General features: G+C 44.7%; 1 protein-coding gene across 3 annotated transcripts in view; it reads left to right on the top strand.

The window, feature by feature from the left end:
* The window catches only part of FAM13C (family with sequence similarity 13 member C), a 118,807-nt gene that overhangs the window by 66,933 nt on the left and 32,141 nt on the right, over positions 1-19,733 (top strand). For all 3 annotated transcript variants that reach the window (XM_083149113.1, XM_083149114.1, XM_083149112.1), the window contains exons 5-6: positions 2,243-2,306; positions 12,256-12,340. In XM_083149113.1, coding sequence (XP_083005239.1) covers positions 2,243-2,306; positions 12,256-12,340 — 149 coding nt within the window. The remainder of the gene's footprint in view (positions 1-2,242; positions 2,307-12,255; positions 12,341-19,733) is intronic.

The raw sequence follows: 19,733 nt of genomic DNA, 5'->3' as shown, positions 1-19,733 counted from the left end.
ACTGCATCCCTTACAGCCAATCAGTCAAACATTCAATGTGACACCCAAAAAACAAAAATAACTATCGTTGACTTTTTCAATGTTGACCATATCAAGACTGACCTTTTGACCCTGCCAACATTTTCTACGGTCTACCTCGTCCATGTCAACCTTTTGACCCTATCGTTCTATTGCATGTCGACCATGTTCTGTGGCATTACTTGGTGGTAGATTGTACACCTGAATATAACCTGTCCATTGCTTACCGTTTAAAATGCTGATAACCGGTGACCAAGTTTCTGTTCTGATATGCAGTAGTCACCGTTCCTCCAATTTTACACAATCGTGTTTGGTAATAACAAACAGATTATGTGATCAAGAGAAACACCTCACATTGTATTGCTGTAAACACACACACATTCAATCACCACTATCAGCAAGAGTGTTGACACAAAACAACACATGACTAGTTTCCAGCAAATATGCTCCGTAGCTGTGGAGACTGCTGGACTTAAGCACTGTGTGGTCTCTCTCTTCACACATCTCCGCTCCCTGTCTACTGGTGAAGAGCTCTTCTCAGTGTACACTGCATCGTCTACTCTACCTACAGCGCATAACCAAAGATGACTCATAGGGGTATGACTGCTCACGTGGGATAACATGGTTTGTGCCTGAAGATCCAAATTATTATACCTATCTGTGACCTTTCTTTGGCTGGGTAAGAACCACATGACATTTTTTTTTTACCTTTGTCTCATTTCCTTTTTTCTCAAGGACACATGATAAATACAATTCTGTAAATGTAATTGGTCATTAGGTGCAATTAGGATATAGCTGTTCTTGCGATTGCTCTTGCCTTCTATATGCTAATAAGGGCAGAAGCTAACCTGAGCATACGGGCGCCCACTGCTGCCGCATCATGGCTCTTATTCTGGTTCACTCGCAAAGGCAAATTCCTTCTCAAATGGACAAAACCATGTGCACTGCAGGTGGGGCAGATGTAACTTGTGCAGAGAGAGTTAGATTTGGGTGAGTTATTTTGTTTCTGTGCAGGAAAAATACTGACTGCTTTATTTTTACAATGCAATATAGATCTCACTTTGAAGTAAAACCCCACCCTCAGCACATGTTACATCTGCCCCACCTGCAGTGCACATGGTTTTATCCATTTGAAAAGAAATTTGCCTTTGCAAGTGAACCAGAATATGAGCGATGAGGTCTGAATCGGATCCTAATTTCCAAATAAAAATGTCTACAAAGGGAAAAAGAACACAAGATTTGCTTTGTCTACACACAGAGGGCCAGATTCATGTTTTGTTAGTAAAGGAAAAGAAGTAACTTTTGTGTCTAAATCAAACCGTGTTGCAATGCAAGGGGAGCAAACATTATAATAATATTTTTCAGTGCAGGATAAATATTGGCTGCTTTTGCATGTAGCCCACATATGTTAACACTGCAGTTTAGATTTTAGTTTGAATACACCTGCAGTGCAACATAGTGTTGCCCAGTTGCTTGCTTTTTGTTTTACTTACTTACAACCTTTGCTGCCATTTTTTGCAGACCATGGGGGAGAATTACTAAATTGCAGTTTTCATGCATAAATATCTGGAGACCGGAGACTTAAGGTCCATACACACTGGGCGACTATGCCCAGCGTGTATGGACAGCGATGATCGCGTTCATCGCTGGGGGGAAAGCCGCTCAGTGCATACACACTGAGCAGCTTTCCTCCCGGCCTGGCGCCGACGGAGGGGGGAGGACGGCGTTGCATAGCGGAGCCTTCCTGAAAGCCGCTCATCTGCTGGTATAACCAGCAGATGAACGGCTTTCTCAGCGATGTTGCGGGAGCGCACAGCAGCGCTCACCGCACATCGTCAGGAAAGGGCATACACACTGGGCGGCTTTCAGCTGAAAGCCGCTCAAACCTGCTGTTTTGAGCGACTTTCAGCTCAAAGTCGACCCAGTGGGCCTTAACAAAATGCATCTGATGTTCTGCAGTTTTTTTGTGGCACTACAAGTGGCAGCGGCAGTGACAGTTAATGACATGGGCACAAATATTATTCAAATGAATATGATCCCCAGGCTGCCCTTATATTCTTATTGTCCGACTCCTTAATATTAAAGCTGGATGAATATTTTCCTTGTAGATCTATAAAACTACTCTTACACAATGTATACAAGTTTTTTCAGCTGACAATATTAAAACATTTTGCACAGACTTTCAGGACATTGTGTATATTACCTATTTCTGTTTGTTTTATAGAAACAGCCCTATAATGTGGATTCAAACAAAAGATATTGCAGAGCAGTTGCAGCATACAAGTGAGGTAAGGACAGATGAAATATAGCTTTATATAACTTGTGTCTGTGGATATGTAGAGGCTCTTGGGCTGATGCAGTGTTTAACATATGCTGGTTCAGGGGCTGGCCAAAGGGGGAAGGTGATCTGTGCGATCCCGCTCAAGTATACTTCACACTACTGCTGGCACAATAACAGCAGCCTCCCTCCACAACTGAGTGTGTTGGGCTGCAAAGTGTTCAGGGAGGACGCTGCAGTCTCCTTTCTTACCCTGCATGATGTACCATTGTGTGATCAGGTCAGAAGTGTTACTTGGGAAGGATGGAGTTTGTCCAAATAGAAATTGCAGTTAAAATAAAGCCCTCCAGCTGAGTGAGCGTGTGTAAATATGAGAATGCGCTGTGCTCGCTAAGTGAGAGCGGGTAAATGTAAAGGTGCCCATACACGTACCAATTACCCGGTACTTTTTGTGCTAAAATAGCATCGTTGTGCATGGGATGCGATGCTATCTTAGCACAAAAAGTACCGGGTAATTGGTACGTGTATGGGCACCTTTCGAATGCTGTGCTCACTGAGTGAACGGGTATGGGTTACTCGGTTGACCAAACTAAGGTCCACATACATTGGGTCGACCACTGAAGGTCGAAAGGCCTTATGGGCCCCACACACAGCACAATTTTCAGGCATTTTCTGAGCGATTTTACTAAATCACTCAGAAAATGCCTGAAAATGCATGTAAATCGCTGTGTGTATAGCCCACACAGCGATTTGCATGCGCGCCCCCGCCGTTCTGAATCTGCACAAGATTCAGAACGGACCTGCCCGTCAATCAAGAGCAGTCGCTCAGAAGCTCCTGCTCATATGTGGCCTCGGATGTGAGCAGGGCCTTCTGAGCGACGCCCTGATGTCCCACAACGCCGCCCCCCTTGCCACGCCGGACGCCGCCCCCCCTGCTCGCCGCACGAAAGCACACTAGCACAGTAAAGACCCGCCGCCCCACCGCCTCCCCCTGCTCCCTCCCCCCTCCCTCTGCTCGCCGCACGGAGACGGAGCAGGGGGAAAACACTCAACAAATCTGCTGCCTACCCGCAGCAACTCCCGGTCCCCCTGTCACCTGTCCTCCTCGGGCGGCGATGTACTTCAAGCCGCCTGCCCGCTCAGACGTTCCCCTGCTGCTGCAGCTCCACTGCCACCAATGATAAGGCATTATTTCTATATAATAAAACCACTGCCGCCAATGAGAAGGCTTCCCTAATTATATATATATATATATATATATATATATATAATTACTGCCACCAATAACAAGCCTTCCCTATATATATATATATATATATATATATATATATATATATATATATATATATATACATATATAACCACTGCCACCAATATAGATAGATATATAATGGAGATGATCCGGCTCTCCCTGTGTGGTGCCCGCTCCAAGTGAATGTGCGCTGGGCCACCAGCGCACATTGATTTGCGCCTATACTGCATTTTATAGGGGAAGCGGTCATCTATTAGAATGAACTTAGGTCTACAGTCATTAGGTCGACCCCACTAGGTCGACTGGCAGGAAGGTCGACCTGACTTAAGGTCGACATGGGCCAAGGTCGACATGACTTAAGGTCGAATTTGCATAAAGGTCGACATGAGGAAGGTCGCCTGGTCATAAGGTCGACATGGGTTTTTCACTGTTTTTTGAGCCGACATGTGCCGACAGGCGATGCGAGGGTCCGATTCTCATTGCCAACTGTGTCCATGTCGACTGTGTCGACATTCGGATAAAAAAAAAATGAAAAACCCATGTCGACCTTATGACCAGTCGACCTTCCTCATGTCGACCTTTATGCAAATTCGACCTTAAGTCCTGTCGACCTTGGCCCATGTCGACATTAAATCAGGTCGACCTTCCTGCCAGTCGACCTAATGGGGTCGACCTAATGACTGTAGACCTAAGTTCATTCTGACAGATGTACCGATTCCGTGTGTGTGTGTGTATATATATATATATATATATATATATATATATATATATATATATATATATATATATATAAAAATAATGACAAAGAAGGTGACACTCCCCCAGGCTTTAGTTCAACCCCTTTATTTAAATTTTGAATACTTTTTTTATTTCCCTGAAGTTTCTGTGAGAGATTTGAAATCTCTCATGCTGAATCTCCCGTTATGAATCTCTGGCACAAATCTCTGCGTATGTAGGCCCCATTAGGTCAACACAGAAAACAGTCAACATGCCTAAGGTCAACAGGGTCAAAATGTTAACTCAAGCATTAGGTCGACATTGGAAAGGTCACAAGTCAAAAGGTCGACATGGGTTTTTCCTGATTTTTTGTTCTGAATGTCGACATGGGCACAGTGTCGGTGCAGTGTGCTCGCTGAGTAAGCATGTGTAAATGTGAGAATGCAGTGTGCTCGCTGAGTAAGCATGTGTAAATGTGACAATGCAGTGTGCTCGCTGAGTAAGCATGTGTAAATGTGAGAATGCAGTGTGCTCGCTGAGTAAGCATGTGTAAATGTGACAATGCAGTGTGCTCGCTGAGTAAGCATGTGTAAATGTGACAATGCAGTGTGCTCGCTGAGTACGCATGTGTAAATGTGAGAATGCACTGCGCTCGCTGAGTAAGCATGTGTAAATGTGACAATGCACTGTGCTTGCTGAGTAAGCATGTGTAAATGTGACAATGCAGTGCGCTCGCTGAGTAAGCATGTACAAATGTGAGAATGCAGTGTGCTCGCTGAGTAAGCATGTGTAAATGTGAGAATGCAGTGTGCTCGCTGAGTAAGCATGTGTAAATGTGAGAATGCAGTGTGCTCGCTGAGTACACATGTGTAAATGTGACAATGCACTGCGCTCGCTGAGTAAGCATGTGTAACTGTGACAATGCAATGTGCTCGCTGAGTAAGCATGTGTAAATGTGAGAATGCAATGTGCTCGCTGAGTAAGCATGTGTAAATGTGACAATGCACTGTGCTTGCTGAGTAAGCATGTGTAAATGTGACAATGCAGTGTGCTCGCTGAGTAAGCATATGTAAATGTGAGAATGCAGTGTTGAACACATTCCCAACAACTACACGTATGACTGGAGAGTTAGAACGTTGGTGGGAAGGGGTGTTCTAATGTAGACAAAGATCTGTAGCGCCATGTTCACTCAAATATAGCCCATGCAGACCAGCTCATAAGTATTTTACCCCTAGTATAGGGGAGGTATGCATAGTGGGAGTTTACGCACGCACCTGCTCTCCCGGGAGCTGTATGCGCTGTAGCAACAACTCATGAGGACACATCTATAATAAGTTCATAAAAGAATATACAACTCCAGATCGCAGCTCAGCCTCAGATACAGTACGTTGTGTTCTGTGATGTGCAACAACACAAGCAGACACAACTGTATACTGCCCATGTAAAGGGGTTTGTATCTGGGGATGCAGTTCTGTGTGACAATTCTTTACATACTGTATGAGCAGCGGCGGCTTTTACTCACTTTAAGTAGGGGGAGTGCCACTAGCCCTAGGTCCCAGCACATGTGCAATGGCTCCTACAGGTGTCAGGTTCAGCGCATGCCCAGACGCCGCAGTGCGACTGTGCATGCTCAAACCACCGGCTTCTATAGACTGCATCGGCTGCAGGACATAGAAGAAAGATTGGGGTGCAGGATATGCAGGGAATGGCTTCCTTCAGGAATTCAACTCTCTGCTTTAACAGCCCGGACTGGCAGTCCTGGAGGAAGGGAACATCTCCCAATGGGACTGCCTGTAGTGCCTGTGACTGACCGGTAGGATTGCCCACATCCTGTCACTCTAGAGGCATGCCCAGTGCTCAGAAATCTGCTGGCCTGCACAACCCCCCCCATGCCTCATGTCTCTGCCTTTGCAGCAGCAGCAGCAGCAGCAGCAGCAAAGCATGGGGACACAAGAAAGCATTGTGCTTTGATAATTAATGACATGATCCAAGGAACAAGGAGCTTATCCCAGTCTTGACATTTCTCTTAGATATCTCACATTTACTGAATTCATGGCTACATTACATGTATTTTCCCATTTGTACTACAGTTATGTGTGTAAATGACTAGTGTATTGCTGAGATGAATGTGTGTGTGAGTGATTCTGCATAATGCATGTTACTGAGGCTTTATGCTACTCTGTGGGTACTGACATATCACTGACACTCCTGCTGCGGCTTCCTGCTCTGTGATCACAGACACTTTCATGTAGCACCAAGTCCATAGAAAACAAACATATAGGTCACCCAATGTAAGTACTTAATATCAACACTGGGATCATCTCCTGCTTGGCTTTCAGTGACAGGTATCACGCAGCATCAGTAACCACTGTGACCTAGCAGCTTCTTACAGCAAATCTAATGTTTTACACTAAAATGCATTGATTATTACACTGTAGTGGTAACACATGACACATACATTACACTGTTTCACACATAATCATTCCAGGGTAGCACTGGGAAGTATATTCAGCACTATGAAGGGTAGGGGGGATTTGTAGTCCAACATTTTCTCTATGCATTCTCCATTAGCTTTTAATCTTCTTATGAATAATCACATTACTGGATGCCAAATGCATCTTCATTTCCTAGCAGTCAGTATACTACGGATTGTCGTTACAGGTGCATTTTATTGCATGGAATGACTTTGAGAAATATGATAATAGGGGACACATTGTGGACCTTATTTTGATTCATTTGGACCCCATTCTGTTCGTTGGGTGCACGCACCCTACTCAGCGGGTGGGGGTGGGGGCGTAGAAGGGTGGGGGGCACCGTGCAGCCTCATGTTACATCTGCCCCACCTGCAGTGCACATGGTTTTGCCCATTTTGAGAACAAATTTGTACTGCGATCAGATCTGAATGAGGGCCTTGGTCTGTTGGGAGCAAAGCAAAACAATAGAATGGATTAACCTTTGCAGGACCATGTTGTTCTGCAGTTGGGGAAGATATAACATGTGCAGAGATAATTAGATTTGGGAGATGTGGGTCCTCCTAACGCAAATATAATTTTCTGTGTAATGAGGGATGCACATGCTGCAATATGAACTACCGATATGGACTATATAGCCCATATCATTAGAAACCATTGTACATACTGCACCTCGTGTGTATACAGCTTGCGATGCCGATGCACCCCCCTTCCCCCCTGCAACGTTGGTATCACAAGAAAGAATAGACAGCGCAGGCAGCAACATTTTGACTAGAAAGTGTACGATCTATACAACAGTGAAGTCACAATTGAACATAGCCATAATCGTACATTATCAAAATTGCACATTGTGTATAGCCAATATTTTTTTGTCTGTTGGCCTCCGGGGAGTTCAAGTGAAATTCCATCATCCATAGCTAAAATCGCACTGTGTGTATGCACCTTAAAAGAAAAGCTGTCCAGGATCTCTGGGGTTCATGCAAAAGCAGCCAGTATTTACTCTGCATGCAAAACAAATGTATAAGCACCCCTATTGCAGCGTGGTTCAAGGGAAATCGTGACTCGGATCGTGCATACCCTTTTGCACCCCTCCATCATATGACACAGTTCTAGGATATTGTTTTTAATAAGCATTAATAACAACATTATTTAGAATATAAATATACATATAAATCAACATTAATAGTATAGCTAGATTGAAAGCCCAACTGCAGCATACAGATGTTGCCATGCACACCATCCTCTTCTATCCATGTGCCACAGGTGTTATTTTCATTTACTGTTGGTGAGAGAGGAGTATACGTTTGACCATTACTATCCAATGGGCGGGATGCACCATTGCAGAAATGCAGTAACCCCCCCCCACCCCCCCCCTTGTTTTCATTGGTTTACTGCAATTCCTTATGTATTAAGGCCTGCACGTCGCGGCTTTGTTGCAGAGGGTAATGCTTGCATAGAAGCCTGATATACTGCAGATTAGGGAACAACACAGGACGGCGTCTGCTGCACTCTGCTCACACAGGGACACTAGAGGGAAAATGGTTTTAACAGTTCTCCCTCTGCACCGGCTGTAACAGAGCGCATCCGCGGGGACCCACTCAGTCCCGATTCCGCATTTAGGACCAGATGTATGAAACTTTAAAAAGTGATAAGGTAGAGTGATAAACAACTAGCCAATCAGCTCCTACCTACCTACCTTGTCACAGGCCGGGTTTGAAAAAGGACAGGTAGCAGCTGATTGGCTGTTTTTCACTCTCACTATCACTTTTGAAGCTCTGGCCCTCTTGGGTAAAATACACCCTGTAGCATGTCACTGGGATAATGCCGATATTCAACAATTATCCAGTGTCCGGTGTTGTACAGCAGTATATAACCGAGCAGTGATTTCCCCATCTCAGTCGCTGACGGTATAATGCTGATGTCCACGCGTACACACAGTTGTGCAACATGGCAGTGATCCAGCCAAGCTATACCAGGATGGCATTACTTTTAGGGTAGAAAATCAAGGATAAATTGCCTGATTTTGTCTCTTCTATAAGCTACTGTAAATGGGTTAATGCTGGAGCCTTTTTACAGCACTTTCATTAGAAATTCCTCTCTCTACTGCTTTATAAAGCCTTAGTTGTTTATAAAACAAGCTAATAGCTTCAAACTATGGCATGAACACAATATACACATACCTGAATAGGTTTCATTTCCTTTTCTTTTCACAGAGGTTGTTTGTACATGTGGGGCAGCTGACACTCATTATTATACATGCCACAGTTATGACACTTCTAACACTGTACAAAGCTGTAATGAGCAAACAGCCATTGTGCAGCCTGGTAACGCAGTTACCTCCAAGCTTGCTTAGCAAACACTCAATGAAAGTAACATTTATAGGAGCAGTTTTCTCCTAAGCTTTTATTAATGCTCTCACGGTACCTACTAGTGGAAGTGGTTTTCAAAGATGCTAACAGAAACAGTTGTGGTATGCAGAGCTGCCACTAGAAATAGTGTGGCCGGGGACTGACAAAATAGACACCCCCCCCCCTAAAAAAAAGGAAATAGATCAAGCCAGCCACCTTTGAGCTGGAGAGTGGTTAAGTGAGCCTCACAGTGTAAAGGACAGTCGGCCCCGGCTTCCCCGGCAGCTCCTCAGGAGAGCTTGATAAAATTTGGCACTTGATGTGCCATTTTTTACATGTAATAAATCGGATTAAAAAAATCCTATTCAAAAGACTGGGCGCCCGCTGATTGGTTCAGCTCAGTCTTTTGAATAGGATGTTTTCTTATTCTCCCGCCGCTCCCACGGTCTCTGCTCTGCGCTCCCCGCCTGCCGCTACCTCTCCTGCCGCTCCCCCGGACCGGTCCCCACCTGCCTCTACAACGGACCCTGCTTGCTGCCTCTCCTGCAGATCCCCCGGACCAGACCCTGCTCTGTCACCACTCTCCCGAACGGTTGCACATAACATTTTGCCGGTACCCAGCCGCTCTGATTGACTCACCAGATGGCGCGGTATTTTAAATAGCCGCCAGTCTCTGGAAGGGTAGAAAAAGCTTGCGCTCCTCTAGAAGCGGTCTAGGAACAGTGGGCTTCAGCGGGGGCAGCGGAGCAAAGGCAGTCTGTCGGGACTGGGAGGGGGGGGGGTGCGGTGGGCAGAATGAGCAGCCCGGACAGCTGTGCCACAATACCCCCTTCGATTGCGGGACTCGTGGTATGTGTCGCAATCTTGTGCCGGGAGCAGCCTGGCAAAAGATTGCACCATGAGGTAAGACTTACTCATGCTGCAGTCGTAGAGGGACACTGTGACTGACGGTCGCAATATTCCCCTACTGTGATCGTATTGCAGATCTATGCGATTGCAAATGCAGACATGGGGTGGTAAGCACCTTCCCCTGTATTTGACGTTAGGTGCGCTAGCAATCCATATAAAAAACGTAATCCCCCCAGTTACCTGGCGTTAAGTGCAGATACGCAGTTGATACACCTGTCCCACTGTATCTACCATATCTCCTGTATTATAGGCTCAGTCAGTAGCCTTTTATCTTAGTTTAGTGATGATTATGCAGACACTGCTGTTTATTGGGGCATTTAGGTTTGATAAATAGACCCCCTGAATGCCTTTTATAAAAGCAATCACCTGCCTGCCATTTGTGGTTGGTTAGATGCCACCCCGGTTGCTAGACAGTACAGTAGGTCATATTCTTATAGTAAACATAATCACACACAGATCGGTAAATTGTCCTATTACAAAAATATAACTTACTTGTCTGACCTATTTCTACTTACATGCAGCCGGAAACCATGTTCATTGTTGTATCTACTGTTTCCATATACTGCTTTCTAGGTTAGGGCAACAGTCATAATTCATACACCTTTCAGATCAACACCACTGACTTTAACCCAGCTTGGACCCTGGACACAGAACACAGGTTGATGCTGGGCTGTTAATACTTATCTCACTTTCACACAAGGGTGAAGGATATCTATATAGCAATGGACACTTGGAGATGATGTCATCTCCAAACTCTTCTGTCACTGCCAATGAACTCCTTTCAGGGTTGCAAGTCCCGAGAATAACCCCGGTCGGTTGCGGGACGCGGTCCCGTGACTATCATCCCAGGTCTGACCCTTTCAGGCATAAGCAGGACCCGGGTTGACTCATCGTGCCCTAGGTTTTTGCTTGTGTATGAGAGGGTTATTAGCAGTGGTACCCCTAGAGGTGGGGCTGCAGCGTATTCCAAAATTCAAATAGAGGATTTACCCCAACTGCCAGTGAGTCCTGGCCTCTGACGTTTGGCAGCATTTCGGGAGGCAGTTGGTCTTGATGTCCTATTTGAATTTTGAACTATGCTGCAGTCCCACTTCTGGAGCCACCGCTGGTTATTAGACTACTGGCAGCAGGTAAAAGGAGCTGACACACTGAGCGATTTTCCCCCTGCCCAGCGATTTTCGCTTTTGTGCTAAAAGCAGCTCAAACTGTGATACTGAGCTGCTTTCAGCTGAAAATCACCCAGTGTGTATGGGCCTTAAGCGGTACTCCATGTCAACAGGATACATGTCGACATTGAACAGTCAACATTATGACTGTAGACTGTGTTGACATTGCAGCATATTGACATTTTAAACATTCCCATGTGATAAAATACAACATTCTGGTGTAGGGTGTTATGGATGGGTGTCTGAGCTACTGTATGCAGTACAGCCCATTTGTTTATATATAAGAGAGTGGTTAGGTTACTATAGCCATGGTGATACTGTACATGCATAAACAGGAGTGCTGGATGCAGCAGTGACTGAGCGCTGTGCTGGTGACCTGCGGGCTGTGCAGGGGGGTGTTCCGGGAGATCAGGGTGACTCATCGCTTTGCATCACAGCCCAGGTGCCGCTGCAGCACATCTCAGCTTCCCCCTAATGCTCTGCAGTGAGAGAGGACAGTGCTCATGTAGCAGCTTCTGTTGATTTATTCATGCGACTTGCTGGTAACGTGATAGGCAGCGCACACGACCGGTGCCCGGGATGAATGCTAGTGTGACAGCAGCAGCGCCTACAGATCTCCCTGCAGCGCCCACGCGTGTAACCCCATCGCAGCAATGTGTGTGAAGGTATGGCTGCCTGTTTCATCAATGGAAGGGGGGGCCGAGTTTCTCAGCTTGGTGATGTCATAGATCTGAATGGAAGGCTGGTAGCCTATGCTGAGCATTGATCCCCCCTCCCCCTGCACCAGATGCATTGATCTGAATGTGAATGAGGTCAGTTTGACGGAATCACCGTCCCCTGGTGTCATAGTAATCCATATATGCATGAGGGGGGGTTTATGAGGCGCATTTGCGTAGGCTGAGCTTGGTGGTTCCCCATTAAAGGGCTGGTGGCTGGAGCAGCCCTGGTATTACACCGAGAGGAAGCTGCTGCTGCCACCCCAGATCTCAGCGAGCACTTGCAGCCAGCCCTGATGTTCTGCTTCTGTCTGCAGAATTCTTTCCTGAAGCTACAGGCCCTGGAAACTGATCTGTGTTCTGCTTTTCTGCCAACCCAGGAGGAGGTGGTGCAGTCTTATGGCTGCAAGGAGACGATCAGCACCCTAGTCCAAAATGTGCCAAGTGAGGCAGCCAGCCATGCAGGTAAGGACCACTCATCATACATTATGTGTATTTACCAGTTGCCCCATTTGGTGTTTCCTCTCTGTCTTATTATAACAATACTATCTGTGTTATGTGTAATGCAGTTCCCATCCACTGGTTTTTGACTCTATAATTTGCATCCCCACCTTGGAGAACTATCTGATACCCCCCTGCAATGTCTGTGATGTCACCCTCACTAGTATAATGATGACATCATCATTTATTAAGGCATACCAATCGGAATTAACAACATCATGATGTTTACAGCACTATTTGATATGACTGCTGGCATTAACTGTTTACTGGCTACTAAATTTCAAGACCTTCATCTAAATGGACACATACTGTACCCTCACTAGTCTGCAGACTCACATGAATGGAGGAATCGAAATTATTTATTTATATCTTTGTGTCTTTATTATGCCAATTTTTTTTTTCAGTTATATGCAATATTTATCTTTTGTTTTTGTCAATTGTTACCTATTGAGCTGGCGTTGGCAGTGAGATTCTAGTGTTTGTTTGGAAGGCACAATTTATGGGGGTATTGATCAAAGCTTGGCTTGAGATTATTATAATTATGAGATATAAAGTGCCAACCAATCAGCTTCTAACTGTCATTTGCAAACAAAGCCTGTCAAATGTAAATTAGAATTGGTTAGTATTTTATCTTCCACAATTTTATCTCTCCTCAAGCTTTGATAAATAACCCCCTAGTAACTAAATACTGTAAATTGCATGTATACCTTGGTACCTGGTTGCAGTGGTGCTTGAGTGAGTCAGAGTGATAAAAGCAAGGTACTAAATGCTTAATTGATTTTTTTATATGTTGGTTAAGGTTAAAACAAATAAAGACATATTTGATTGTTTTGTAGATCAGCTATTGACAAAGTCTTTCATCTCTAGTGTATTTAAATATGTCGTTGAGGTTTGGTAAAGCAATGGTTTTATGTAATTTGTCAAGAATGCTGCAAGGGTTTTTACTCTCTGTTCCCAGGCTAATAAACAAGTATTCAGCATATTTTAATGTGTATTTTATTGTTATTTTTTAATTTGATTTGATTTTTTTTTAATATATTCGGTATACTTAAAAGAGAAGGTAGTACAATACTCATTTAGAAGTGACTCAACGGACCCACCCCTCATTCACAGATTTTTTGTTGTGATTCACTTTGAAGTCAGTATCCCTGCGTTTGAATCCTATTTCCTGACTATAGGCTGGGTACATGATTCACATACTGTATTTATAAATCTGTGTATTCGGTGGCATTAGCGGTAGCAAGACTATTCTGGTATATGTGCTTTTCCCTTATTAGAGGCAGAGATTTATATATTAAGTCACAATGGAATGTCCTGGGAAGAATGTTCAGTGGGCATATGCGCCTATGCGAGGGGAAGGATGGGGGGGTGTGGAGTAGGCAGTTGCACAAGCAAAAAGTGGGGTTGGGAACGCAATAGGGGCAGTACGAGGTGATGCATCAATTTCACTGGATTTTAGAGAACCTAATCATCTTAAACGTTTGGTATGCTGCTCACATGCAAGTGATATGCATTTGGCATGATGGCAACTATGTACATACAGTAGACATCCGGAATACACGCTGCCCATTTATCTCAATGGGGTTTGTAGTGTGCAGTTGCAATGAACAGTGTGTTTAAAATAAATTGGTGTAATGGTGGTGTCCTCACTACATCCTGTATCACTGAGGGAAAATAATATACATAAGGACCTTGTGTGTATCTTTTCTCAAGTGCAGCATGTGTGACTTTATGTTATTACCCTTACAAGCCCTTCTCTGGTGCGTACACCTGTGCATATGCATGTGCAAGGACTGCAAAGCCCACAGCCGGCACAAGCTCATTTGCCATTTGGCATTTGCCACAGCCGGCACAAGCTCATTATACCATAGCTCCAGACACATAACCTAGAATTTATGGTCTTAATTCGAAACTGATCGCACGGTTGCTAATTTTCATAGCCCAAAGATCAGGTATAAGCTGCCCCGTGGAAGCCTGCAAATTGCTAAGCATGATTTGCGAAAATACCGCAGGCCTGCAAGTAGCTGCAAATTCATTCGCCAGCCGCCTACCTTCTACTGATTTTTACGCTGTGCAGTCTGTGCGTAGCCCAGGACTCAGTGGTAGCGATAGAAACACCCTGATTGAGGCTGGAGCTGACGTCACACGACTTCCCCTCAAACGCTTGGGTGCTCTGCTGTGTCACAACACCAGAGTGTTGTGACACAGCAGAGCTTCAACACTGCTTTCCCAGCCAGAAACGCTAGGTATCACTGAGCACTGAATCACGTCTGTAATAACACAATACATGTAAGAGGAAAATCTTATTGCCCTGCCATATGGTATCCAATGACCTCTGGTAATCCTATACCTAATGTAATATAGTGTTAATTCTTCCCTGTGACAGAGAGAAGCAATTCTTTACCCCAACGCATTCTAGCTCTTATTAACAACTGAGTTAAAGCATGGCCAGGGGTCAATACTCTAACCTATAACGGCTATAGCCTCCTCCTATTGGGACCTACTGACTACCACCTCTCTCTACTCAAATCTGTCCCCAATGGTGCTGCCTGGCTCGTCTTCCTCTTCAAACGTACTACGTCCACCTCCCCGCTCTTAAGAGCCCTACACTGGCCCCCCTCCCTTTTCAGAATCCAATTCCAGCTTCTCAGTGTCGCTTATAAAGCCCTCACCCATTTCTCTCCCATTTACATTACTGTCCTTGGTTATATGGGGGCTGGTACTCTTCTTGGGGGTTGTTACAGGAATGTGGACTTCAAGCAGGGAGAGAGAAGAGACTGTCATTGCAGCAGCCTCTCTCCCCAGCCCAGCACACACTGGTGCTGTTAGTTAGCCACAAACCCAAATCCCTAATACATAAAGGTAGACTGGGGAGAGGGAGACCCTGTACTACACCCCCTAATTTCAAACTTAAAAACAGGTTATTTTATGCTAAAACATGTAGTTCCACACAGGAAAAAAAAAGCAGATGTACACACTGTAATACTAAGCACTGCTAATCATATTAATTATAATATATTCTGCAATCTAGCATAGGGCAAAATTGAAGTAGGCAGCCTAAATGTTCGTAAAAAAATATACACTCACCAACAGTAATCAGGTGACCTCATCTTGTGGGTGCCTTACACTAAGGTTCAAGTCTAGGTTTGGCCATGTGGTTATCTGCTATCAAATTCTATATTTCTATGTTATGTTTGCTCTTGCTCCCTGCATGAGGGGGCTGGCTATCATACACCCCCACCGGTACAGCCACCGGCACTGTCCTCACAATAACACCTGCACACCACCACCCCTGTTCACATACGAAGTCCATTTTTTAATGCTTTGTTATTGGACTGTCTGGTCACACTTCCCTGAGTTAACCAAACCACATCCCAGTACCGGGGCCCAGCTGCTGGCAGCCCCAGGTGGTTTTAGGTGCTGATGGTAGAAATCTGGTTGAAAGTAAGCGTTCCAAGTGCTACTGTAGGAGCCTGGTGGTGGTAGCAGCGAGTTACCTGCCCTGTGCAGTGGGTGAAAGCAGTAATAGGAAGGAATTTGCCTTTGCAAGTGAACCAATATAAGGGCCATAGTTTCTGTGATTGCCAGGAGCAAGGTCATCCGATCACATCCCCCAGTGCCGTGGTAGGTATCTACACCACATGGGCTGAGTCTTCAGCCACATCCACACTTAGACAATAACATTCAACTCAAATGAGAACAACAGATTTTAATTAATAATTCACTTCATTGGTGGCTGTTAACTCATTGCGCTGCTTCTCCAAATGATTCTGAATTACCAACATCTGAATATATGAATATAGTTTAGAATGATCCAGCAGCTCTGCATCCTTTTGTTTACACTGAGGTGATTCCATTTTGTCAGTTCCCTCAATGGTGACGGTTGTTCACCTGGCTGCAGTGGCAGATAACAGTAGCGCATTTGAAGCAGTCCCTCAGAGGCACCCCCACACATAGCTGCAACGCCAGCGTGGGGGACAATGACATATGTCAAATGGGGTTTCTGTGAGGCAGCATTTGAACTGGGGGCACTATAGTGTATTTATTACATATGTACTGCTGGAGGTAATGCACATTATACTTTTTAATAACATTGCCATTATATTATGTTAACAATTGTATTGGTAGGTGGCCCCACAAGTTAGTTGCTCTGGGAATCCTACACACTTTAATCTGGCCCTGCCTGGCTGTGTACTGGTGTTTAGTTGGAAAAGTTTAGGCTATGAACATTCTGTACGCAGATGTGATTAATAGCCGTCAAGGCTGTCATTTTCTGCCTTGGTTCTAGAATGCTGATAAATGGAATTAAGATGTTGTACCTGTCAGGTGCATGTCTTGATTGGAAGTAATTATAAAGAGCACAGCAGGTAATGAATGATTTCATTTGTTCGTTCCTGAAAAATAACATTTAAAAACATTAGGTACGTTAGATACCAGCAGTCTGCAGGAAATACTGTGGGCCGCTCACACTAAAACGCTGGATGTTCCCATGGAGATCACCCAGTGACGGACAGGTAGCTGACATCACCGGATGTCAGCTGATCGCCCACTTCCTTCAGAATGCCCACGCACATCTAAGGTTGGTCTGAACTTCCTTGGATGTGCGTGTGCCTTTCACATCATTCGATGGTCGGCGAACACACATTGCGAATGGGTGGCGACCAGGCCAACATTCGCAAGGTCAGGGTTTGGAGGACTCGCAAGGCTGCAACCAGAGTAACCCCCCTGATGTTGATAGCTTTCCCCATTGATGTCTATGGCATGTGGCAGTTACAGAAAAAAACATGAAATCCATTCACACGGGTCTATAGAGTTGAATCTTCTCTAATTGGTAAGGATAATATAAAACCATGGAAGGAGTATATGTTGACAGAGTAGATTAATAGTTTGACTGCTGCTAAAATCGGGTATAGCATCTGCACAGGCGGTAGCATGCACACGAACACTTTCTGTAGATCATCATTATTGGGCAGATGTATCCAATCAGCCCCCAACTGACTTGGAGAAATGACCGTGAGGAGCCGAGTGGCTGGTGCATTATCACCAGCCACTTTATAACTTCACCAGACTTAATAAATCTGCTCCTATGTTTTGTACATCATTGTGATTAGTGATGGGTGTTATGAAGCCTGTACTAGCCCATGCTGACCTAATGCTTGTGTCAACCTAATGGCCCTGTTTACCTAACCATGTTGATCTACAGTCATGTCGACCTTAATGCATGTAGACCTAGTAACCGTATCCCATGTGAACATGCGCTAGAAGAAAGGTGGTCCTTGCACTTGGTAACAGCTGGAGTGGAAGGTAACCAACCACCGTGATATGGTGATCCTACCGCTAACCTTAACGTAATGGCTAAAATAAAGCACGTGTCTCTGGTATATTTAACACAGGGAGACCAGAGTAGATTTTAACTGATTAATTGTTATTTATTGAAACAATGGTGGTACAATTCTTGAATAATACAGTGATTCATAATAGGTTGGAAACAAATGCAATATTGCAGTATTATCAGTCTGTGCTGGATTACCACCTGATAGCACAAATACAAAACCGTCATAGCTTCTTTCGGTGCTCAGCGTTATTTTACCAGGTGAGCTTGGGGTTGAGTATTTGGGTAAGATTACCCTAGAGTGTTGGTTAATGTTAGCACAATGGCAATTTAGAGTGATAGTAAGGAGACAGCACTTGAATCTTATAGGGAGCACTTGAATCTTATAGGGAGCACTTGAATCTTATAGGGAGCACTTGAATCTTATAGGGAGCACTTGAATCTTATAGGGAGCACTTGAATCTTAAATAAGGAGCACTTGAATCTTAAATAGGGAGCACTTATAACTTATAGGGAACACTTGTACAGTATCTTATAGGGAGCACTTGAATCTTATAGGGAGCTCTTGAATCTTATAGGGAGCACTTGAATCTTATAGGGAGCACTTGAATCTTATAGGGAGCACTTGAATCTTATAGGGAGCACTTGAATCTTATAGGGAGCACTTGAATCTTAAATAAGGAGCACTTGAATCTTAAATAGGGAGCACTTATAACTTATAGGGAACACTTGTACAGTATCTTATAGGGAGCACATGTATCTTGTAGGGAGCACTTGTATCTTGAATGGAGCACTTGTATCTTGAATGGAGCACTTGTATCTTGAATGGAGCACTTGTATCTTGAATGGAGCACTTGTATCTTATAGGGGGCACTTGTATCTTGTAGGGGGAACTTGTATCTTGTAGGGAGCACTTGTATCTTGTAGGGAGCACTTGTATCTTGTAGGGAGCACTTGTATCTTGTATAGAGCACCTGTATCTTGAATGGAGCACTTGTATCTTGAATGGAGCACTTGTATCTTGAATGGAGCACTTGTATCTTATAGGGGGCACTTGTATCTTGTAGGGGGCACTTGTATCTTGTAGGGAGCACTTGTATCTTGTAGGGAGCACTTGTATCTTGTAGGGAGCACTTGTATCTTGTAGGGAGCACTTGTATCTTCTAGGGAGCACTTGTATCTTGTATGGAGCACTTGTATCTTATAGGGGGCACTTGTATCTTATCTTATAGGGGGCACTTGTACAGTATCTTACAGGGATCATTTGTATCTTATAGGGAGCACTTGTATCTTATAGGGAGCACTTGTATCTTATAGAGTGCACTTGTACAGTATCTTATAGGGATCACTTGTATCTTATAGGAAGCACTTGTACAGTGTCTTACAGGGAGCACGGGAGCACGTGTACAGTATCTTATAGGGATCATTTATATCTTATAGGGAGCACTTGTACAGTAACTCATAGGAATCACTTGTGTCTTATAGGGAGCACTTGTATCTTATAGTGCTGCTTGGGTTACCATAACTATAGCAGGCACACAATAAGCCCAATTGAGGCGAGATACGGTCATTAGGTCTACACCAACTAGGTCGACAAGCATTGGGTCGACACCACTAGGTCGACAGACAACAAGGTTGACATGGGTTTAGGTCGACACAAGCATTAGGTCGACATGGGGTTTTTCACTGTTTTTGAGCCGACATGTGCCGACAGGTGGTATTTCATGCCCTATCATCCACTAGGGCAGGGGTGGCCAACCGGTCCGAGGTAAAGAGCCAAAAAATATTTGCAATCAAGCCAAAGAGCCGACATCATGCGCGCCAAAGGCGCGCGCGTCAAAAGGTCAGGGGTGTGGCCAGGGGAGTGGTCATATGACACAAGGGGGAGTGGCTACATGACAAAACTTTATGCCCCCCACAGTGCTAGGTATGCCCCCAGTGCTACACATATATGCCCCACGGTGCCAGATATGCCCCCAGTGCCACACATATATGCCCCACGGTGCCAGATATGCCCCCACAGTG

The sequence above is a fragment of the Crinia signifera genome, chromosome 6 (genome assembly GCF_055691185.1).
Source record: "Crinia signifera chromosome 6, ASM5569118v1, whole genome shotgun sequence".
Lineage (NCBI taxonomy): Eukaryota > Metazoa > Chordata > Amphibia > Anura > Myobatrachidae > Crinia > Crinia signifera.
This window is presented reverse-complemented; position numbering and strand designations above follow the sequence as displayed.